Below are 25,029 nucleotides of genomic sequence, written 5' to 3' on the forward strand. Positions count from 1 at the left end.
ATTTTCACTAAAAAAAAGGTTGAGAAGTTACAGGGTTGACATGTTGTGGGGTTGTTAACCAATGTCATAAAACAACATGTGTACTACGGTTTCATGAGAAACTATTTGTTCTGTAAGCCTTCACCTGAAGTACAATAACATAAAAAATAAAAAAAAGACTTTTGAACAGTAAGAAAACAATCTTTCAAAACCTAAGCACCTAACCCTGAAGGACATTTTGTGCCAAAGCCTAAAATATGGATATAAAAGTCTTCTCATTTAACAATATGGATATGGGGTTTCCCTAGTAACATTCAGTTCTCTTAGCCTCCAGTGGACAACATATTAGAAGCAGAGATAGGAAGGCTGGCCGAGAGGAGCTTACATACAGAGAAGTGACAGTCAACCAAATCCAGAACCAGTGGCTTCCTGGGCAAAGAACTCTGTTCTATATCACCCCAGAGCCCTATTTAAAAAAAAAAAACTATAACACAGTGTAATAGCTGATACTTATAATGATGTCTAAGGAGCCCTGGTGGTGTAATGATTAAGCATTTGGCTGCTAATCAAAAGGTTGGTGGTTCAAACCTACACAGTGGCTGCACAGGAGGAAAGACCTGGCAATTTGCTCCCAGAAAGATTACAGCCTAGAAAACCCTATGGGGCAGTTCTACTCTGTCACATTGGGTTGCTATCAGTCAAAACTTAACTTAATGGCACTAACAACATAATGATGCCCAATTAGATGAGGTTTATTATATTTAAGGAGCCATGGTAGGTTGTAATACATTTTATGAGAATTTCCACTAAATACAAAGGGGAAGAGTATTAGCCCTTAAAAAAAGAGAAAGAAAAAGAACAAGGCTGAAGGCAACAAGAGAGGTTAAATTAATATTTTCCAAGTGTCTACACATGCTAAGATGTTTTATGCTAAACCAGTCTCAACTGGGGGGTGACTTTTCCACAAGGACATGTGGCAATGTCTGGGAACATTTTTGATTGTCATGACTGAGGTGTTGTGCAACTGGCATTTAATGTTAGAGGCCAGGGAAGCTGCTAAACAGCCTACAATGCACAGGACACCCCCTCCCCACAACAAGGAATTATCTGGTCCAAAATGTCAATAGTGCCAAGGTTGAGAAATCCTGTGTTAAAAGTAAAACTTCACTGATGTGGAACATTACAATCTCAGGAGACAGAGGATAAATGAGGCATTAGTGCCTGACTGGACTGCACCTAACCTATAATCTGGTATTGTATTTCGAACAGAACTATTTAGATCTTCTTTGGATTGCAGAGCTAAAATAATGAGTTCTTCTGTTAAGTCAAACTAAACTTTTTGCTCTATAAGGACATTATTCATTCAATCTTTTTTGAGACCAGGGAGTATTTTATTTTCCTCAAAAAAGCAGTAACCCTGGATATATACTGCTCTTAAGCAAGGAAATGTAGAGTCTTAAAAGGTCTTTGTTGAGTCGGCATGGGTTTAGCACCTGTCAAACGTGAAGTACCAGATGCAGCACACTTGGCTAAAGCAACTGCCAGGGTGTCAAAGGTTTCTCCCAGGGCTCTGGTCATTGCCCACCTCCACTGTTCACAACTTACCAACACACAAGGGGCCAAGGCCAAACTCATGAGGAAGGAACACAAGTTATGACATAGTCTCATATTATGCTGAATGTGGAAAAAATTACTACTGGACCAAAAGTTAAAGTCTTCATGCTATTCTTTTTTTTTTTTTTTTTTTAAAAAAAAGATACTGGAATAAAGAAAAATCATTTATCTTTCTCTCTACCTCAGTTCTTCATCACACCCACCACAGAAGCATACTTTAAAAAGTGGACTAGTATAGTTATTGATCTTCTTTTCCAGGAGTTCCCTCAGATGGATTAGAGGTTAAGTAATCTGGAAGGAAGGTTAATGTTGCATTAACTGTGTTTTCTCGTGTGACTTAATTATGTTAATTATGCTAATTTCTATAACATGTTACACTTAAGATATGACATTACACAAATAGAGTAACAAAATAGGAAACATACCACAATTCCCAGAGCCTTCAAAATATTAAGTTTGCACATAGGACAGGTACAATGTTCACTAAGCCAGGGGTCCACGCAGGATTTGTGGAAAACATGTCTATAAAATAACGGAAAATTATGTCACAAATTATATACTGAAAACCTACTATCCCCAAATGTAAAGATGTAGAATTTTTAATTAGTCTGTTTTTTCCTCTCTTGCAGGACATATTTGCAAGTCCCAGAGACAAATACTGGGAATTTATAAAAATATAATTTGCAAAAAATCTGAACCCAGTGTTTCTCTATATCACTGTATAATGAGAACTGATACACAAATTTGGCTGTTTGGACTTTTTATTTCACCAAATTTCAAAGCAGACTTTAGGAAACTTATTAGGAATGGAGGTCATGAATCATACCTTAAAGAATCAGCTATGTTTTCTATAATAGCTAAAGCAGAAAAACGGAATTTCAAAAAGATACTGAATCAAGAATTCTCTGTATAATTATTAGTTTCATGTAAACCTGTTTAAAATTCACTTAAAATATTATTTTTAAAAAATTCTAAGCAATCTATGTTAACTGTAAAAGTTACCAAGTAGTTGGAACTATTTTTAGGGCTGTACTGTGCTGAAGAATCAAATAACACTAAGCTAGCAGATTTCAGCCAAAATGTTAAAGTGGAGGATGGGTGATAGTTCTCTTATTTAGGAGAGCAAAAAGTTACATCCTTGTGACTGGAAATAAGTCAGTCACGAAGGGTTTTGGGTTCTTAGAAAAAGAAGCTGTGCCCTTCAGAAGAGAGAGAAGACTTTGAGAGAGCTGAAGAAGTGATTTCCCCAAGTTCAAGTACCCCTGTATGGCAGCCTTGAGAAGCTGAAATGAAATCATATGGAAGTCCCAGAGTCCTGGCCAACTCGGAAAGGGTAGATGCCAAGACAGGCATTCAGGGCATCTTTGGAAGTATGCTATAATCTGAGTCTTGGGATAAGATAAACTAAAGAAATGTTCAGAAAGATACCAAACTGAACCATGGTATGCCTTTAAAATGTTGATTATTAATTTATAATTTAATGTTGCTATAAGAGCTGTTCAAAATGCAGTTTTGATTAAAAAGTAACAGGTCTAGAAAACTCACTGCTTTAACTGGGATTTGGAATAAGGATTAGCCTGAACATTATATACCTACCCACCCATTGTCACATAAGGAACTTTTACATAGACCAAGAGGCAGTCGTTCCAACAGAACAAGAGGATACTGTGTGGTTTAAAGTCAAGAAAAGTGTGTGTCAGGGTTGTATCCTTTCACTATACTTATTCAATCTGTATGCTGAGCAAATAATCCGAGAAGGTAGACTATATGAAGAACTCAGCATCAGGACTGGAGGAAGACTCATTAACAACCTACAATATGCAAATGACACAACTTTGCTTGAGGAAAGGGAAGAGGACTTGAAGCACTTACTGATGAAGATCAAAGACCACAGCCTTCAGTATGGATTACACCTCAACATAAAGAAAACAAAAATCCTCACAACAGAACCTATAAGCAACATCAAGATAAATGGAGAAAAGACTGAAGTTGTCAAGGATTTCATTTTACTTGGATCCACAATCAACACCCATGGAAGAAGCAGTCAAGAAATCAAACAACGTATTGGACTGAGCAAATCTGCCGCAAAAGACCTCTTTAAAAGTGTTAAAAAGCAAAGATGTTACCTTGAAGACTAAGGTGTGCCTGACTCAAGCCATGGTGTTTTCGATCGCCTCATATGCATGCAAAAGTTGGACAATGAAAGGAAGGAAGACAGAAGAAGAACTGACGCCTTTGAATTATGGTGCTGGCGAAGAATACTGAATATACCATGGACTGCCAAAAGAATGAACAAATCTGTCTTGGAGGAAGTACAGCCATAATGCTTCTTGGAAGCAAGGATGGCACGACTTACGTCTTACATAGTTTGGACGTGTTATCAGGAGGGACCTGGAGAAGGGCATCATGCTTGGTAAAGTAGAGGGTCAGCGAAAAAGAGGAAGACCCTCAATGAGATGGACTGACACAGTGGCTGCAAGAATGGGCTCAAGCATACCAATGAGTGTGAGGATGGCATAGGACTGGGCAGTGTTTCATTCCATTGTTCATAGGGTCGCTGTACCCAACAACAACACAACAAGCCATTCTCCAGGTTAGTGCTTCTCAACCAGGGGAGATATTATCCCCCAGCGGACATTTTGGCAATGTCTGGAGTCACTTCTGGTTGTCACAACTGGGGTTGTTGGTGGTGGAGCTACTGGCATCTAGTGGGTATACTGCTAGATATTCTGTAATACACAGGCTAGCCTCCACAACAGAGAATGATCTGGTCCAACATGTCAATAGTGCCAAGGTCAAGAAAGCATGACCTAGGTCAACCTGTCAAAATGTTGCTCAATGTGCAAATTTTACTACACCTGAGTCTCATATTGTTGTCGTCATTTCAGTTAGGTTAAATGTTTTACTGAGCAGGTTGTCTGACATAGTTCAGACAGGTATAACCTGGTGAGACTTAAGATGTTAGAGCAACAAACATCAACTGCCTCCAAAGCCACCTGGAGAACTCTGAAACACAGGCAGTAAGCATTTCTTGTCAAAGACCTGAAGTGAAAGACAATCAAGTGAATAGTGCAGTAACTATGGAGGCAAAGAAATTCCATTAAGTTTGACAAAAATTCTAAAATTCAAAACTAGACCACAAACACAAAGGTTGAAGACCACTCCTCTGGTGGTAGGTGCAGTCATTGAAAGGCAAGAGATCAACCAAAGCTCCGGATCTCAAAAAAGGACATGACTTTGCAACATCAAACCACTCAGGTACTTTAAAATGCCTGAATTCCACCTGAATGTGTTTTTGAAAGCTCCCCTTCTGATTCTGACACACAGTCAGGTTTGGAAAGCACTAGACTAAATTAAGACAAAGAGAACTAAGAATGAAACTTTGGAAAAGCCAACATTAAGAGATGTAGAGAATGGGGAGCAAACTTCTCAGAATAATCTATTAAAGGCCGAGGCTTGCTTCAGGAAGAGACTTTTATTAGTAATAACCAGGAATGGTGTTGGAGGCCTTTGCTCCTAGGTCCCAGATGGTTCTGGAGGATTGCGGACTGAGATAGGAAGACAGAGATTCTGGAAATACTTTCTTGTTATGGTGTCAGAAAAAAAAATCTGTGCAGTAAAAATGTTTACTTGAAAGCAGGTTATTGCTTGTTATGCTTTATGATGTATTCTGCCAACCATTTTCCTGATTTGTATCTTTATTTACATTTCTGTTAGGCGTTGTGCTTTTAGATTGTAAATGACTGCAGGCGACGATAACTTGGTCATTACATAATTTAATTTTCTTTAGGAGGGCATACTTTATTGTTTGTTTCAACCTTTATTTTTGAAATTTTTTCTTTTAAAAACATTGTTGAGTAATTTTATTCTGATTACAAAATCAGTATTTATTTACTGTAGGAAACAGAAAATATTTAAAAATAGAAGAAAATTAAAATAGTGATCTCCAACAGCTTATGGTAATCTTTGTCTATAGCCTAGTCATTTTTCTGGACATATATATCTTCCTTTCAATACCTGGATCAGTGGCACATACTTGTTTGAGCCTTTTAACAAATGGCAGTATATTTTTAGTTTCACAGATTTTCCTTTACATATAAACTAGAATGACTTGACTTTCAGAATCTTAATTTTTCTATTTTAGTATATAGCATTATTCTTAGGTTCCCATGATTTTTAAAAAGACAAACCTTCCTTGGCTCAAAATTGATTACTTGGTGAGTAAATAAAATAAGACCAGAAGCCTTATGGAGATAACAATTAACTAATTATTTTATGATTTACATGTTCTATAAGGTCACAGTTGTTATGGGTGTGTTTTAAAAAGGAGAGGGGAGAAGAAAGAAGAAACGTCTTTCTCAGTGGGTAATTTCGTACTTTTTCAATTGAGACTCAGCATCATATACTTAATATTCACATTCCCTAGAGCTTGGTAGAAATCAACGTGCTTAAGAAGAAAATGTGCTCTTTTCAGTACAGGCCACCACTCTCCTTCTGGAAGGAGGGGTACGGCATTACATAAGGAACACCGACAGGAAGGCAGACCTGGGTGAACACTGGCTTTGCCATTTCTGAATTCTGTGACCCTGGGAAATGACTATTGGCTTCATTACTCTTCAATGTACAGTGGGGATAAAAACACCCACTTAGGACTGCTGGGAGGATTACAAAAAACCAAACTCGTTGCTGTCGAGTCAATTCTGACTCATACTGACCCTACAGGACAGAGCAGAACTGCCCCACAGGGTTTCCAAGGAGTAACTGGTGGATTCAAACTGCTGACCTTTTGGTTAGCAGCCAAACACTTAACCACTGCACCACCAGGGCTTATTATAGGATTACAGGAGATAGCAAATATAAAGGGCACAGAGCAGAGTACCTGACTTCAAGCAGGCATGCAACAAATATCAGTCCTCCCCACGTGGCATAATCCCAGTTCAGAAAAAGACTTAATCCAAATCCCTAGAGTTCTGGTACCCACAGCCAAGTGAACACTGCTGAGGTTTTACTGGAGGGCCTGGTGATGTACTCTGATTGCAGATGGAGATGAACAAGTGGCTGTTTTTGAAACTCACAAACGTCGCAAATGAAACTTCTCAACCTTAATGTTCTTATGTCACAGATAAGCCTGGAGTTGTGGCACATGTGTTTACCATAACTAGAAATACTTGTGAAATCTGCTCTTGAGGCACACTGCTCATTGCTGACTACAATCTTCCACTTCAGCAACATGTAGCAGGCCCCTGCCTGCCAAAAGGGCCCTGTGCTAGGTGGCTCTCAAAAGCAAGTGGGATACCCATCTGCAGTGGCTCTTCTGCACAGGAGACATATAAGCCACATTAGTAGTATTCTTATTTAAACAAATAAAGTCAACATACTTGCAGGGGAGAATTCGGACAACATCATTCTGCTTATAGCTCTCTATGCAGACTGCACAATGATCAAAGTCAGGATCTGTTTCCTGAAAAGAAAAGCAAAGGAATAAGTCATGCCAAAAGCACATAAACAGAGGAGATACAATTCAGCTAAGAATTTTTCTATGGCAACTACTGTAAGCAAGTGATTATAAAATGAAACATTATTAAAAAAATAAATTATCAACTGCTATCAATATATCAACCCAACTTATGATAATATCTAAGCCAATCTATTTTGTTTTTAATCTATGTTGTGACAGTTAATATTAATTCTGTTTATGAAATGTCTTAAAAGAAGTCAGATTTCTAATTTTTTGAAGATCCAAATCAGCAATAACCTTGAATCATCCTTATATCCTCTCTCCACCATCCTTGTAAAACACACACCCTATCACCTGACAAAGTTTCACCCATCAAGGCTATGATTAGTCATCTCAATTTTTAAACATTTTTCAAATACTCACAACCACGTTAAATTTTCTTTCAGTTCCTGGGAAAACCCTAGTCTAAAGCATATCATTAACAAATCCTTTCACTGCATTCAGCCAAAACTTTCTTATTATGCTTTTCTGAATACAAATTTATTTCACATACAAAAAAGCAAACTTGTAATATTGCCACAGAGCTAGATCTACATTGTTACATTAATATTAAATTATATTTTCAAGCTAGTCTACACTCAATTCCATTTAACTTCCTGTTATGTCCGAAGAAGGGAAATAAAAATGGATAAGACACTCACAGGCCACACTGTTCAGTAAAATCGGCAGACTGTTCTTAAGAGGCCCCATCAAGTGGCTTAGACAGTAAGGGGTACACTGGCTGGGAATTAGACAAGACACCTTGAGTGGCTGAAGAGAAGAAAACTGAGCTAGGTCTTAGAGATAAATGGGATCTGTACAGAGGAGAGAGAGACTATTCTAAGCAGGTAGAAGGTAAGAGGTGGAGATGGTGTGGCACAGTAATCCAACAGTCAACAGATCAGTTGCACTGCTGCAGGTGTAGATGCTAAAGTGTTTGAAGGAAAGTGACATGATAAAAGCAGTATCTCAGGAGACTAAACTGACCGTGGTATGCAGAGTGGCCGAGAAGAGGACGGCAAGAACGGCTGCAAGGAGACTGTAGGAGCTTCAAGGGTAAAGTGATGTCAGGGCCACAGGAGTGACAGGAAGCAATGGAAAGGCTGGGATGGAAATGGGAGTTCTATTGGAGAAGACAGATTTGGGAATCAACTAAAGAAAACAGAAGTAATTCTCAAGTATGTATTGGAGATTTTTGAGAATGACAGAAAAGCTGGTTAGAGAGGGTCATCTGGGGAAAAGATGCTGAGCTGGGTTTTGAACATCTTGAGTATGAACTGACTTCTGAAGAAATGTCTACAGCACCCCCTGAGAAGACTGACTAAAGATTAACACAGAAGTGATGGCTTGAGCCAAGAGGTGGGCTGCAGAGAGAAGAGGACTGCCCCAAGGATGGAATCCTTGGTAACACAGAGTAAGCTGAGGAAGTCTGGCACCAAAGAAAAAGATAAAGGAGAAGAACTAAGGAATAGTAAGGACAGAAAAACAACTCTGGTTCACAGTAAGTAGTTTAATAATACTAACTGAAAAATGAGCCCAGTTATGGGGTTATTCTGTTTCCAAGCACTAATGAACAGAGAGAAAGGAGTGAAATATCCATTCATACTATACTAGCTTTGATGGCTGCCTAGGAAAATGACATCTGGTCACCTAGCATGGCAATATGAGGCACAGATGGGAATTCCAAACTGCTTTATTTTAATAACTGTGATTATTTTACATTAGATTACAAAAGTCTTCTGAGTTAGAAGTTTGTTTTAGCTAGTATCATTAAATCTTAGCAAAAAGTATTCAACTGTCATTCTAGGATTCATTTTTCAATTCTGAAACTAAGGAGAGAAAAGTGTCTGAGGGTATCGAAAAACAAAGGCAAGAATGAAGGTGAGCCCTATGATTGTCCCAGCCTACTGTCTGGAAAGACTTTCCAGGCCATAGTAGCGCGGGGAGGGAGAGCCCAAACAGAGTCCAGTGTTCGGAGTAAGTTAAGACAGAGTTTGGCTTTCGGGGACACCAAGGCAGCTAGATTTTCAAGGAAAAATACCAAAGGTGAGAGAGCTGCACAGAAAGAGAACTCCAGAAACCTACAGAGAAGTCTTCTCGAGTCCTTGAGTACTGATCTGTACATGCCTGGGAGGAAACCATCCAAGGCCAGGGAAATAACCATTGGAAAGGAGTAGGTGGAACAAGCCCCAGAGTTTACAAAGGGCTGAAAATAGTTCATGCTCCAAACAGCCAGAGTGGACTGGCCTCTTAATAAAAGGAATATTAAGGAGAGAGTAGAGTAGTAAGAAAAGTATTACCTTTAACAGTAGGGCCAAATTAGCCCTAGACTAAAGGCTTCTCTGTAACAAAGCCTAAAATAAGCCTCAAGTGATTCTAAGTAACTTTAGTTGTGTCCCAAAAATAATTAATGGAATTAACAAAATCCAGCACCCCAAAAATGTAAAATTTACAACATCCAGCAACCAATAAAAAATTGCCAGGCATGCAAAAGAAGAAGGAAAATACAATTCATAACCAGTAGAAAAATCAATCAGTAGAAACAGACCTAGAAATGATGGATAATAACTAGCAGATAAGGACATTAAAAAAGCTATTATAAACATACTCCATATGTTCAAAAAATTGGAGGAAAACAAGACCGTGGTAAGGAGAGGAATATAAAATATAAAAGACCAAAATTTAACCTTTGGAGATGAAAAAATCTAAAATGAAAAATACACTGAATGAAATTAAGAGCAGATTTAAGCCACTGTAGAAGAAAAGATCAGAGAACTCGAAGACATAGCAATAGAAGCTATCTAAAATGAAACACAAAGAAATAAAGACTGGGAAAGAATGAATAGTATCAACGAGCTGTGTGACAATACCAAGATATCTAACATATGTGTAACTGAGCTACCAGAAGGGGTGGAGAAACATAAAAAATATTTGATAAAATAATGGCAGAAATTTTCCTAAATTTGATGAAAATTATAAACCCACAACAAACTCCAAACAGAAGAAACATGAGGAAAATCACATCAAGACACATCCCAATCAAATTCATTGAAAACCAAATGATAAAGAGAAAATCTTATAAACAGCTAAAGAAAAAAGATATTATGTACAGAGGAACAAAAATAAGAACAACAGTAGACTTTTCATCAGAAACCATGCAAACTAGAAGACAGTGAAGGAACATCTCTGAAGTACTAAAATAAAAATGTCAACCTAGAACTCTACACCCAGCAACAATATTTTCCAAAATGTGAGGGAGAAATAAAACTATTTTCAGACAAACAAAAGTTGAAACATCTCCAGTAGACTTGCATTACAAGAAGGAAAATGGTACTAGATGGAAATCTGGATCTTCACAAATGAAGGGCACTAGAAATATACTGAAACATCAAATTTCTTTTCCCTACATTTTCAGATTACCTAGGTTTATCTTCTGCAACTCTTTTGAGATTCACTGAGAAGCAGAATGCGACTGTTAACTCAGTTGGAACTGCCTGGACTCAAATCTCAGGTCTTCCAATTCCTGCCTATTTATCATTTAGCAATTTACTCAACCTCTCTATGTCTCACTTATTCTATCCACACACTGAGGGTAAGAACAGTTTATCTCATTGAGCAGATTAAAAAAAGACAATGCATGTAAAGCAGTTCATGATGCTCAGTAAATAATCAATGAATATTAGCTATTATATTTTCAATTACTGTATTTAATTTGTACTAGTTTTCTACTAAGACATTTTAAAAAGGAAAAAAAAAAAAAGCAATTGGAGATATTGGTTTAGAACTCAGAAAAGCAGCCTGAGCAGGAGATTTCAATTTGAGAGTACTAAAATCTCAATATAATAGCCTTAACAGTCAAGAAAGTAGTGTTATCTCCTCTTAACATAAGGCTTTTGCACTAACATCCACTTCTGCAAAAAGCAGTGGATAGTCAAGATGGCAGGAAGGCAAAAGAAAACAAAACAAAAACAAAGACCATCACCAACAACTTTATATAGCTCTGCTAATTCTACAAATATAAAGCATGTTAATTTAGCTATCTGTTGGTTACTAAAACAACTGCTTAAACTTCTAGGTTCCAGTGTTCATATAATATAATTCCAAGATAAGGGTAATTAATTTCCAGGACCTATTACAAATCAACAGGCTTTCAATTTAGCCTTCAGTTTTTGCACTGCTATGCACTGCATTTCACTGCAATGAAAGAAAATACTTAACAACTAAGGACATGTTTAACGCAACAGCTTTTTTGAAAAAATTCTGAAGAAAACTTTTTTTTTCTATTATCAATTTCTATTTTTGTCCCACAAAATCACTCAAAATTTGTTTATCATAAAAAGTACCACAAAGTCTAAGGATTGACTCTGGAATACAAAAGAACATTTATAACATCCAAAGTGGAAACTCTGAGGAGAGACAGTAACAGAATGATCTAGGAGTGGCTCCAGAAACTCAATTAACAAGGGAACCAAGGAGAGTGGCACTAAGTGTTGTTAGGGGAAGGAGGTGTCTCTACAGCAGGGGTTAGCAAACTACGCCCTACAGGTCAAATCTGCCCACTGTCTGTTTTTGTAAATAAAGTTTTACTGGAACACAACCACGCTCATTCAGTTACACATTGTCATTGGTTGCCTATGTGCTACAACAGCAGAGGTGAGTAGCTGAGATGGCGTCCCTATGGCTTGCAAAGCTGAAAATAATCACTATTTGGCCCTATGCAGAAAAAGTCTGCCAAACCCTGCTTTAGGGAAAAGGCAATTTACAGTGGAGGGGTAGAAACTGAAGGAAGCCTGATATACAATTGGAGGATATATGGAGATTATGATCACAATGAATAGAGATTTTTCACAGGACGATAGAGGGGACAGGTTCAAGGTTTAAGGAGTACAAGGATCTAGGACCAAAAGGGAATAATTAGAAAGTCTATACGTAAATACACTGAGGACACATTTTAGTATTATTAGAAAGGAGAATATTAGGTGAAACTACTGTTATCAGGGTTGTATTCTTTCACCATACTGATTCAATCTGTATGCTGAGCAAATAATCTGAGTAGCTGGACTATATGAAGAACGTGGCATCAGAATTGGAGGAAGACTCATTAACAACCTTCGATAATGCAGATGACACAACCTTGCTTGCGGTAAGTGAAGAGGATTTGAAGGACTTACTGATGATGAACAAAGATTACAGTCTTCAGTACGGATTACATGTCAACATAAAGAAAACAAAAATCTTCACAACTTGACCAATTAGCAACATGATAAACAGATAAAATATGGAAGTTGTCAAGGATTTCATTTTACTTGTATCCACAATCAACACCCATGAAAGCAGCAGTCAAGAAATCAAATGATGTATTGCACTGGGCAAATCTGCTGCAAAAGACCTCTTGAAAAGTCTTAAAAAGCAAAGATGTCATTTTGAGGACTAAGATGTGCAACCCAAGCCATGGTATTTTCAATCACCTCATATGCATGTGAAAGCTGGACAATGAGTAAGGAAGACCACAGAAAAACTGATGCCTTTGAATTATGGTGTTGGTGAAGAATACTGAATATACCATGGACTGCCAGAAGAATGAACCAATATGTCTTGGAAGAAGTACAGACAGAATGCTCCTTAGAAGTAACGATGGCGAGACTTCATCTCATGTACTTTTGACATGTTATCAGGAGGGACCAGCCCCTGGAGAAAGGTATCATGCTTGGTAAAGTAAACGGTCAGCGAAAGAGAGGAAGACCCTCAACGAGATGGACTGACACAGTGGCTGCAATGATGGGCTCAAGCATAGCAACAATTGTGAGGATGGCACAGGACTGGGAAGTGTTTTGTTCTGTTGTACATAGGGTCCCTATGAGCTGGAATTGACTTGACAATACCTAACAACACCGTTATTAAACAAAATTGGACTGCTAACTAACCTCAACTTATTTTTGGAGCTGGTAGTTATCCCTGAAAATAACTTTTCATCCTATGTCTACGCTGTTTCCTCTAGCTGGTGTCCCCATATCATTCTTGAATGTCACCCATTCTTTAAGGACCAACTCAGATGCTAACTCTTGAAGTCTTCTCTGATACTTCACTACCTCTATCAGCTGGAAAACGCCTCTCCTTCAGCACCTCATCTGCTCTTTTTCATGGCCCCCATTACTTTGTGCCTTCACAGTTATCTATGTGTCTGTCTCTCCTTCCCCTCAGACTTGATGGTGAGTTCATCTGAGGCTGGCTCCCCGTGCAGCCCAGGACCTGACCACATCACATGCTGTTGCTCTGTCTGTGAATCAATGCTCACATGCACAGCGGGCAGGGTTTCCATGGCAAGGGAGCATCAAGCTGACCAATGGCTCTGGCACTGAAAACATACCTAATAGTACCTTCCACAGTGTGAACTCTGGATGGAAGGGTGAGCACCCTTCAGTGCAAGGCAGGGGCAGAAGCCTAGGGAGTGGCTCCCTTGGGATACCCTGGTCGCTAAAATATGTGTAAATTATGAGAGGCCTGTAGTAAAAGGAAACATCGAGGACTCTGATATAAGCTATATATTCTTGGGTAAATTACTTAACCTCTTTGAGTCTCAGTTTCCTAATATAACAATAAGGACAATAAGCCCTACCTCATAAGGTATTTAAGAGGATTAAATAATGCGTAAACAAACATCTAGTACAGCATTAAAATCCCTTCTTTACAAATAAGAACACTGTATCACTTAACCTCTCTAAACTCTAGCCTCCCCATCTACAAAATGAGGGTATCACAGCATAATTCCTAGGGGGGCTATAAAGATTGGAGTAATATACATATGTAAAGCATTAGAAAAGTATCTGTCACTTAGTAAGGACTATGGATTTTACTGTACATGTTATTACTCACGTATGGCTCAAGTATTACAGGTGGCTGTGATAAGCACTAGTATCCAGCAAAAAGAATACAGAAAAAATTCCAATCCAGATCCCACTACTTACTCAAAGTTATAACCTTTAGCAACTTAACTTCTCTGAGCCCTAAGTAGTTTGTATAGTATGGGTATACTATTACTTCTGAAGGTTGTTATGAGGATTAAAGACATAATGTGTAAGATACTACAGGTGAATAGGCAGCGAGTCTCTCTGCTACGTTTCCATATAATATGAGCTTATTCAACGTGAATGCTAGGAATACAGGGGAGTTGGTGCTGTTATACAGGGTGAAATCTTACTGGGAATGGTTGAGGCCCACAGGATGAAGCCTGTTGGGTCCAGTCAAATAGAACCCCCTCCAAAAGCCTCCCCAAGAGAAGTTTACTGCTAAAAAGGGGAAGAGAGACTGGACTTTGGGAAAAACGTCACACGGTGGATGGGGCCCAATGGGAGACTGTTGCTGGGAAAAGTGTTGTGTAATTATTCTAGAGTTTTAAAGGAGGTCCAGTTCACTGGCTGGCAAGATCGCTCTTCCTATGCCCTCTCCTCACAAAGCCACTGTCACTCAGACACTGTCTTTTTCATTCTATTAACATTACTATTCTGATCTGAATAGCTTTCACTGTACAGCCTACAAGTACCTAAGTACAGGCAGAAAAGATAGTTAGCCCCCAATGACTGCTATCTAGAGACCCACCCCAAGTATGGAAGCTGGGCATCTGGCCACAGACTTGGGGTAGAGAAAAGTCATGGGAATCAGTTCAATATGGGTCTTCATAAACAGTCAGAAGAGTCAGCCAGGCGGTTGGTCACCCAGTTTAATTGATTTCCTCCCTTCTCAAGCTGAGGAGGGGTTCCATCTGAGTTATCTGGAGCAATGCCAGGAATCTAAGCCAGGAAAGGTGAGACTATTTGCTATGTCATTGCCACTTGGTTCAAAACTCAGTGCAACAACTCTTGGCAGATCTAGGAGGTACAGATTAGGAAGATGTGTTGGTTTTAATAGGAAAGATTGTTTTGTGCTGGCCTGGTGGGCAGAATAAGATGGGTAGGTTACACTCCAGGGAAGTTCAAATTAATATGGCTGATAGAGGTCATCAGGCTAAGAGATGGAGAAGAATTCTGGAGGGCAAGAAAGTGTCTATGTAGGTTACACTCCTCGGGGTGAAAGTGCAGCTGTTTTGATGCTGCTTGTGTTTTCTGTGTTTTTACTTTTTTCCTTCCTTAATGTACAATGAACTTCACTGAAAATGCCTCTACCTTCTGGAGCTGTGTCAAGGGAAACTAGACATGGTGGTATCAAGGCAATGGGAATAAAAATGAGTACAGCCCAAAAAAGCAGTAAAACTTAGGAGGATGAAGAATCATTTGAAATTATCTTTCTAGGGCTCTTCTTTGCTAAAAGTTTAGAGCTGAGGGTGGAACATGAGACATTTCTGTTGTTATGCCTTTAGAGATGCAATTCTTTTTCACTCTAGGTAACCTTGAATATATTGAATACAGGGTCTAACATTAAGCTGCTACTTTATACTTAAAAAGCAGAAGCAGGGCTCTATTATAATTTGAGATTTGACTGGGGAATTCTGGTTAGAGGTCTCAGCCATAGCCTTTGTCACTGACACCCTAAGCTGATCTCCCTGAGCCATCAGGTCCAACCCTGACAACTATGAAGTGCTCTTCTTCTTCCAAACTGCTTAACCCACTGTAAGGGAGCACCCTGTAAACCGAAACTCCCTTGAGAGGTGGGTTTCTAGTTCTCCATTTAACTGGTGAAGAAACAAAACAAAGGAGACACAGCAAAGTCACAGGGCATATATGAAAAGAATGTACATCTATCTCCTGGCTGTTTAATGTACAAACTGTTCCATCAGAATTCTTCTAAAATGTATGCTCTTTTAGCAGAAAAAACTCTACTGAAAAACACACCTAGGGCAACTGTGCACAGTCTAGTGACACTGATAGCAAAAGTGTTAGAAGTCCAGGAAAGTTAAGGAACAATATAAAGCACTTCCAAATGATGAGCATACTAAGAATAAGATTTCAAAGAGAAGCTAATTTAAAATAAAGCGTTATGTAGCATACTTGGAGAAAAATAATGATGTAACAAACGAAACACAGAAGATTAGGAGATAGTCTCTCCCACCAAACCAAAAACACTTTATTATTTCTAAAATGTAGACATTATTTCATTACTATACCTTATCACCCTTTTTTACTGTTCTGGTTGTCAATTTGCTGATGGCTTTCTTGGCTGCATCTCCAAGATGACGCTATGAAAATTACAAAGAAAAACAGACGTTACATGTAAGATATCTGTGTGATGCTCTTTATTTTTAAATAATTGAATTTATACATCAAGTCTCTATTATCACTTTTCATGTTATAACACATAAGATTTTTAAGAAGCAATTAAAAAATTAGAAAAGCTAGTGGTTTCCTACATATTCAGTATTCTGGTTGAATAATTAAAAAACATACATACATGAAAAAGTCAGGTGTCATAACCACTATTGCATTTTGTATTTTATAAACATTTGAAATATTACAGCATTAACAAATTCTACTTCTTGTACACTCCAGAGCTACCATCACTGTTCTAACATCTTTCCTATACTTTGCTCCAAGGATGATCACTATAGATGCATAAACCCTTTCTTAGTGAAAGGACACCTTCAATACTCCTTTAAATTGCTTATCACATCAAGTGTAGGAAAAGAGATGTGGTAGAGAAGGCTCTGCCACTACTGATCACTATGTGGCCTTAACCTGTTGCTTGCTGAGTCGATCCCGACTCATAGTGACCCTACAGGACAGAGCAGAACTGCTCCATAGGGTTTCCAAGGAGCAGGTGGTAGATTTGAACTGCTGACCTTTTGGTTAGCAGCTGAGCAATTAACCACTGCGCCACTATGGCTCCTTTTAAAAAAAAGAAAAACAAACCCACTGCCATTGAGTTGATTCTGATTCACAGCCACCCTGTACAGTTTCCAGGGCTGTAAATCTTTTTGGAAGCAGACTTTCTCCCGTGGAGCCGCTGGTAGTTTTGAACTGCTGACCTTCCAGTTAGCAGCTGATTGCTTTAACCACTGTACCACCAGGGCGCCTTAGGAAGGTACAGTTACCATTCAAGCTGAGTTATTCTCATTTATTTGAGAGGGTTAAGTCAGATAATTGCTATAGCTGAATTTATTCAACATTTTGCCAGGCATTACACTAGACACCAAGGACCCAAAGATGAAAAAGACAAGTGTAGCTTTAACCTTCAGCTGAACTGGGAAGCAGTGTAAACACTTTTAATCTCATGCTGTACAACAGTGCATGCCCAGGGTGGCATGGCAGCACAAGGAAGGCAACGTAAAGCAGGCTGAGGGGCAGAGGAGGAAGGCTTTGAGGAAATGATGCCTGAGCTAAGATTTGGGAAAATGAGGGAAGAAGTGAGATGAGGAATAGCATGGGGATACGAAGGGGATTCTGGGCAAAGGAATAGTCTTAGTAAAGACAAACAGGTGTGAAGTACAGGCATGTAAAGGAAAAGTATAGTTCAGTATAACCAGGGTGAGCATGTAATTTACTGTTCAAATAAGGATGCTTTATGAGTCAAATACGGCACTATTACTAATTACACTGGGACAATCAGTGCAAATCAAGACTGTCCCAGGCACCAGATCCTAAACTGTGAGATGAGCCAGAAGCTGAGGCTGAAGGAGCAGGGTAGGAGCTAAAAAAAAAGGGTGACCTTAAATACTACCCTGATGACAAAAAATAAAAATTTTAGGGTAAATTGAAAAATTTAGTCATTTGTACCACCCAGGGACATTGTATAGATGTACCACAATTTATCTTTTCACCTGTTGATAGATTTGTATCATTTTCTGGTTTTTGGCTATAATGAATAAAGCTGCTATGAACATTCTTTACTTGCCAAGTACTGTACAAATCTTTGTAAGGACATATGCTTTCTTTTCACTGGGGTAAATATTCAGGAGTGGGAAGACTAACTCATATGATAGGTACATGTTTGACTTTTCTGGAAAGTACTTTCCAGAGTGAGTGTATTGCATTACATTCCACCAGTAGCGTATTAGAGTTCCAGTTCCTCCACATTCTCACCAACACTTGATATGGTTGGTCTTTCTAATTTTAATCATTCTAATAACTATGTAGTTGCATCTTGTTGTGGTTTTAATTGCATCTCCCTAATGACTACCATAATGATGCTGAATATCTTTACATGTACTTACTTGCTACCTGTATATCTTCTCTGGTGAAGTGTTTGTTCAAATCTTTTGCCCATTTTTCTACTGAGTTGTTTGTTTTATTACTGAGTTCTAAATTCTTTACATATTCTAGACGCAAGTCCTTTTATAAATATTTTCTTCCACTCTGGCAGAAGTTTTTAATTTAGAAGAAGTTAATTTATCAATTTTTCATTTGTGGATTGTGTGTCTGATGTCATATCTAAGAAATCTTTGCATATCCCAAGGTCACAAAGACTTTCCCCTAATTTTTCTTCTAGAAGTTTTGTTAGTTTCAGCTTTTGTATTTGGGCATTTGATCTATTTTAAATTATTTTTATATATGGTGTGAGATATGGATTGAAGTCCCCACCCACCCTTGGAATACAGATACAGATTTTTTCCAGCACCACTTGTTGGAAGGGCTGTTCTTTGTTCACAGAATTCTTTGTCCACTGAATTGCTTTTGCACACTTGTCAAGATCCAGCTGTCCAACTTCCAAAAGATAATAGAGGAGAAAATCTAGGTGACCTTGGATTTGACAATGACTTTTTAGATACAACATAAAAAGCATGATGCATTAAAAAAATAATAAAAAGAAGAGGTAACTAAAATTAAAAACTTCTGCTCTATGAAAAACACTGTTAACAGAATAAAAAGACAAGCCACAGTCTAGGACAAAGTATCTGTAAAACATGTATCTGATAAAGGACAAAGAAGCTTTAAAACTCAATAAGAAAACAACTCAATTACAGAATGGGCAAAAGATTTGAACAGAAAGCTAACTAAAGAAGATACACAAATAAGCATATGAAAAAACGTTCAACATCATATGTCATTAGAGCACTGCAAGTTAAGACAACGAGATACCACTACACACATATTAGAATGATTAAAATCCAAAACACTGATTGAATTTTAACTGACAATACCAAATGCTGGCCAGGATATAAAGCAACAGAAACTCTCATTCATTGCTGGTGGGAATGCAAAACGGTACAGTCCATTTGGAATACAGTCTAGCAACTTCTTACATAGGCTAAACATAGGCTTAGCATATGATCCAGCAATCACGTTCCTAGGTATTTACCCAAACAAAATGAAAACTTATGGACACATGAAAAAGTGCATATGAATGTTTACAGCAGCTTTATTCATAACTGCCAAAAACTGGAGGCAACTCAGAGTCCCTTTAATAAGTGAATGGATAAACTGTGGTACATCCATAAAACGGAATGTTATTCAGTGATAAAAAGAAATGAGTTATCAAGCTTCAAAGACATGGAGAAACCTTAAAGGTATATTGCTAAGTGAAAGAAGCCAGTCTAAAAAAGCTACATACTATATGATCCCAACTATATGACATTCTGGAAAAGCAAAAACTGCAGAGACAGTGAAAAAATCAGTGATTGCTAGAGGCTTGGGGGTGGGGGGTAGGGGCTGAACAGGTGGGGCACAGGGCATTTTTAGGGCAGTGAAACTAATCTGTATAACACTATAATGGCAGACACATTACATTATGCATTGTCAAAACCCATAGGACTGTATAACACAGAGTGAACCCTAATGTAAACTATGGTCTTTAGTTAGTAAGAATGTATCAATATTGGCTCATCAATTGTTAAGAAAGGTACCACACAGATGCACTGATGTTAATAATAAGACAAACTGTGCAGGGAGCAGGGCAGTATATGAAAACTCTCTGTGCTTTCTGCACAATTTTTCTGTAACCTACAACTACTCTAAAAAATAAAGGCTATTAGAAAAAAATGAGTATTGGTATAAGGACAGACTCATAGACCAAACGGAACAGAACTGAGAGTCTGTAAATAAACCCATATATCTATGGTCAACTGATTTTCAACAAGGGTGCCAAGTCCATTCAATGAGGAAAGAATAGTTTTGTCAATATATGGTGGTGGGACAAACGAATATGCACATGCTAAAGAATGAAGTCAGAACTATCTGTGCGCTATATACGAAAATTAACTCTAAATGGATCAATGGCCTAAATATAAGAACTAAAACCATAAAACTGTTAGAAAAAAAAACATAGAGGTAATGCGATGACAGCTAGTTTTCAACAACAGACACTTAGACATAATATCCTAAGTTCAAGCAACAAAAGGAAACAAAGATAAACTGGACTTTATCAAAATTAAAAATTTTTGTGCATAAAAGGACTTTATCAGCAAAATGAGGAGACAACCAACAGAATGGGAGAAAATATTTGGGAACCATCTATCTGATAAGGGTTTAATATCCAGAAAATATTAAGTGCTCCTACAACTCAACAACAAAAAGACAACAACCCAACTAAAAAATAGGCAAAGAACTTGAACAGACATTTCTCCAAACAAGGTATATAAATGGCCAATAAGCACACAAAAAGATGCTTAGTGTCATTATATAATCATCTTGGAAATGCATATCAAAACCACAATGAGATACCACTTCACACCCATTAGGATGGCTAGTATCAGAAAAATGGAAAATAACAAGTGTTGACGAGAATGCGAAGAAATTGGAACCTTCATTGCTGGTGGGAATGTAAGGCGGTTCCTTAAAACGTTAAACACAGAATTATCATATCACCCAGTAATTCCACTCCTAGATATATACCCAAAAGACTTGAAAGCAGGGACTCTCACAGATAGTTGTATATCAATGTTCAGCGCAGCATTATTTGCAAGAGCCAAAGGTAGAAACGCCCCAAGTGTCGATCAACAGATTAATGGATAAACAAAATGTGGTATATACAGACAATGAAATATTATTCAGCCAAAAAAAGAAATGAAGTTCTGGTATGTGCTATGACATAGATGAACTCTAAAAATATTATGCTGAGAGTGAAATAAGTCAGACACGAATAGTGTAATAATTTAAGACTCCACTTATATGAAATACTCAGAATAGGCAAAGCATAGAGACAAAAGTTTATTAGTGGTTACCAGGGGCTGGGGGGACTGGGAAATGGGGAGTTATTACTTAATTAATGTTTCTGTTAATGGGTTTCTGTTTAGGGGGATGAAAAAACATTTGAAAATGAGTAGTGGTAATGGTTGCAAAACACGGTGAATGTAATTAGTATCAGTGAACTCTATATTTAAAAACAGTTAAAATGACAAATGTTTTGTTATATGTATTTTATCCCCCCAAAAAAAAGATCAGAAAAAAAAGAAAAAAGGAAAAAAAATTACATAAAAGCATGGATCTGTGTCTAAAAAACTGATCCATTTGTCTGTCATGAAGCAAATACCACAGTCTCGATTTCTGTAACTTTATAGTAAAGTTTGAAATCAGGAAGCGTCAGTCCTCCAACTTTATTTTTTTTCTTTCCAAAGTCCTTTTAATTACTTTTTTTTTTTTTGGCTTTAAGCGTGACAGGAAATTATAAGAGCTGTAAGAGTTGCACAATTTGAATTTTTAAACCATCACTCTGGCTGCTGGGTGGAAAATGGATTGAAGGAATGAGTCCAGATCAGAGGTTGACAAACTATGACCTGTAAGCCAAACCCGCCTGCCACCTGTTCTTTTGATTATTTTTGATCTTTTGCATTCCCACATGAGTTTTAGAATCAGCTTGTCAATTGCTACAAAAAAAGTCAGCTGGGACAGGGACTGTGTTGAACCTATAGATCAATATGGGAAGCACTGACATGTTAATAATATTGAGTCTTCCAGCCCAAGAACACAGCACAGCTATCCACCTATTCAGGTCTTCTTTAATTCCTCTCAGTAATATTTTGTAGTTTTCGGTGTACAGGTCTTACACATCTTTTGTCAGATTTATCTCTAAATATTTCATATTTTCTGATGCTACTGAAAATAGTATTTAAAAAAATTCAATTAACATTTATTGTTTGCATACAGAAATAAAATTGATTTACATAAATATTGACCTTAGCCTGCAACCTTATTAAACTATCTAGTCGCTTTATTTTATGGAATCCGTCCAATGTTCTACATAGAAAATAATGGTTCAGAATAAAAAGTTTTACTTCTTCATTTCTAATACAGATGACTTTTATTGATTTTTTATTATGCAGACTAGAATATCCACTCTAGTACATTGTTGAAATAAAAGTGGTCAGAGGAGACATTATTCTCGTTTCTGATCTTAGGGGAAAGCATTTAGTCTTTCACCATTAAGTAGGATGTTAGCTGTTCGTTTTTCATAGATGCCCTTATCAGGTAATGGAATTACCTTCTAAGCCTAGTTTCCTGACTTTTTGTCAGGAATAGATGTTGGATTTTGACAAATGCTTTTTCTTAATCTATTGTGAGACCATATAGTTTTTCTTTTTTAGTATGTTAATATAGTAAATTACATTAATTTTCAAATGTTAAATCAATTTTGCATTTCTTGGAAAAATATGTTCATAATGAATGATCATTTTTGTTACTGAATATGATTTGCGAGAAATTTTTTTTAAAGGATTTTTGCATGTATGTTCATAAGGGATTCTGGTCTGTAGTCTTCTGTTCTTATAATCTTTCTGTCTGGTTTTGGCATTAGGGTAATGCTGGCTTCACAGAATGAATTGGGAGGTTTCCCTGCCTTCTTATTTTTTGGAGGAATTTGTGTATAACTGGTATTCTTTCTTCTGTGAATGTTTGGTGAAATTCATCAAATGCCATCTGCACCTGTTTTTCTCTTTTGGAAGGTTTTTAACCACAAATTCAACTTCCTAGTAGATATATGACTATTTAAACTATCCACTCTTGAATGAGTACTGGTCAACAGTATCACTTATGGAATCTGTCCATTTCATCTATGTTGTTCAATTATTAACATTAACTTGTTCATAATATTCCTTTATTGTCCTTATAATATCTGTAGAATATGTAGTGATGTCACTTCTCAATTCTGATATTGCTAAATTTGTGCCTTCTCTTTTTCCTGATAAATGTGGTAGTTTTATTTTTTCTCAAAGAATAAGCTCTCAAAGTCATTTATTTTCTCTATTGTTTTCCTGTTTTCTATTTCACTGATTGTTGCTCTGTTCATTATTTCCTTTCTTCTGCTCATTTTGGGGTTTAATTTGTTGTTTTTCTAGTTTCTTAATACTGAGAGTATTAGAGAACTTTTTATCTTCTCTAATATAGGCATTTTGTGCTATAAGCCTCTTCCTGTATAATACTCCTGTATAGTGGCATCCCCTAAAATAGATATTCTGTATTTTCATTTTCACTCAGTCCAAACAACATTCTAATTTCCTATTGATTTCTTCTTTATTCCATGGGTTGTTTAGAAGTGTATCATTTAGTTTCTAAATATTTGGGGAGTTTCCAGAAGTCTTTTTATTATTGATTTCTAATTTAATTCCAAGTGGTCAGAGAACATGCTTTATATAACTTAAATCCTTTTAAATTTATTGAGACTTGGTTTATATATAGCCCAGAATGCACTTGAAAAGAATGTGCTTTCTGCTTTTGTTGGAGGAAGTACTCTATAAATGCCAATCAGGTAAAGTTAGTTGATTGTGTTGTTCAAGCCTTTTCTATCTTTACTGATTTTTTTTTCTACTTATTTTTTTTTCATTTATTGAATGGAATTGAAATCTCTGATCATAATTGTAGTTTTGTCTTTCTCATTGCAGTGCTATCAGTTTTCACTTCACACATTCTGAAGCTTTTTTATTAGGTGCATAAACATTTGGGATTGTAATGTTCATTTGATGAATTAACCCTTTTATTAAGAAATGACTTTTATCCCTGGTAATATCTCTACTCTGAAACCTACTGTCTGATATTACAGCCATTTCAACTTTTTAAATTTGTGTTAGTATGATACATATTTTTCATCCCTTTAACCTGTCTAATTATATTTAAAGTGGGTTTCTTGTAGTGATATTAAGCATGATTAAAGGGTTCAGGTTTTGTCAGCCTGATCCATCTATTATAAATAGCTCCCCATTAATCTTTCACCTGATTTTAGCATCCACTGATGATCACTGCCTAGATCCATCATTTTACTAAGGGCTACAAAATGATGACTTTCTAATTCTGCATTCATTTATCAGTAGGAATTCTTCTATAAAGAACTTTCCCCTCATCAACTATTTGGTTACTCTGCAATGTGATTCATATAGAAAAAGCAGGATAAATAATTATTTTCTTTTATTGATTTTCAGAATAAGTTGGTCTTTTCAAAATACCAGTTTCAATCCATTGCAGTATTTTTTCCTTGGACTCTATGTCTCACTTGTGGATATGGAGAGTTCCTTCAAGATGGCATCTTTGTCCTTTTGGTATCACCTCAGTTGTCTTTAATAGTTTCCTTGGTTTCGGGCATAATGTTCATCTTATATACTTTCTGCCCTAGACCTGAAATAAGTTTCTCCAAGGAGCCCGAGTCTCTTTTAGTGGGAAATGACATTTAAAGACAACCTTATAGTAGTCTGGGGTGGGATGAAGTAGGGCAGAGACTCATTATTTTATCAAGGAAGTAAAATGGTAATTTTCTAGTTCTGTCACTTCTTCTGCATTTATTACTTGAAATTCTTCTATAAACAGGGGTGTTCACTGTTACTGGGTTGTCACTGTCATGGACAGAGGGGCTCTGTGTTTTCTAGAAAAAGAAACTATACGTTCATATTGATTATTTCCAACTCAAAAATAAGATGATAGGGTTATTACTTAATTTCTTTGATTTTAATCTTTTTCTTTTACTCTGAAAATCCTGGTCCCAAATATCATTAGTATAATTACTTATTTGCTTTATCCTACATATACATAAAATAGTTTCAAAATAACGTTACTTTATATAATATTAACAGTAAGACTATTAAATGTAGTTTA

At 37.1% G+C, this 25,029-nt stretch overlaps 1 protein-coding gene across 1 annotated transcript in view; it reads right to left on the reverse strand.

The window, feature by feature from the left end:
- Nucleotides 1-25,029, reverse strand: part of RNF130 (ring finger protein 130) — a 132,128-nt gene that overhangs the window by 13,292 nt on the left and 93,807 nt on the right. Inside the window, exons 5-7 of the mRNA XM_004387185.2 lie at nucleotides 16,188-16,259; nucleotides 6,972-7,054; nucleotides 2,019-2,115 (exon numbers count right to left, since the gene is read on the reverse strand). Of these exons, the coding sequence (XP_004387242.2) occupies nucleotides 2,019-2,115; nucleotides 6,972-7,054; nucleotides 16,188-16,259 (252 nt within the window). The remainder of the gene's footprint in view (nucleotides 1-2,018; nucleotides 2,116-6,971; nucleotides 7,055-16,187; nucleotides 16,260-25,029) is intronic.

Source organism: Trichechus manatus, unplaced genomic scaffold (genome assembly GCF_000243295.1).
Source record: "Trichechus manatus latirostris isolate Lorelei unplaced genomic scaffold, TriManLat1.0 scaffold00181, whole genome shotgun sequence".
Classification (NCBI taxonomy): Eukaryota; Metazoa; Chordata; class Mammalia; order Sirenia; family Trichechidae; genus Trichechus; species Trichechus manatus.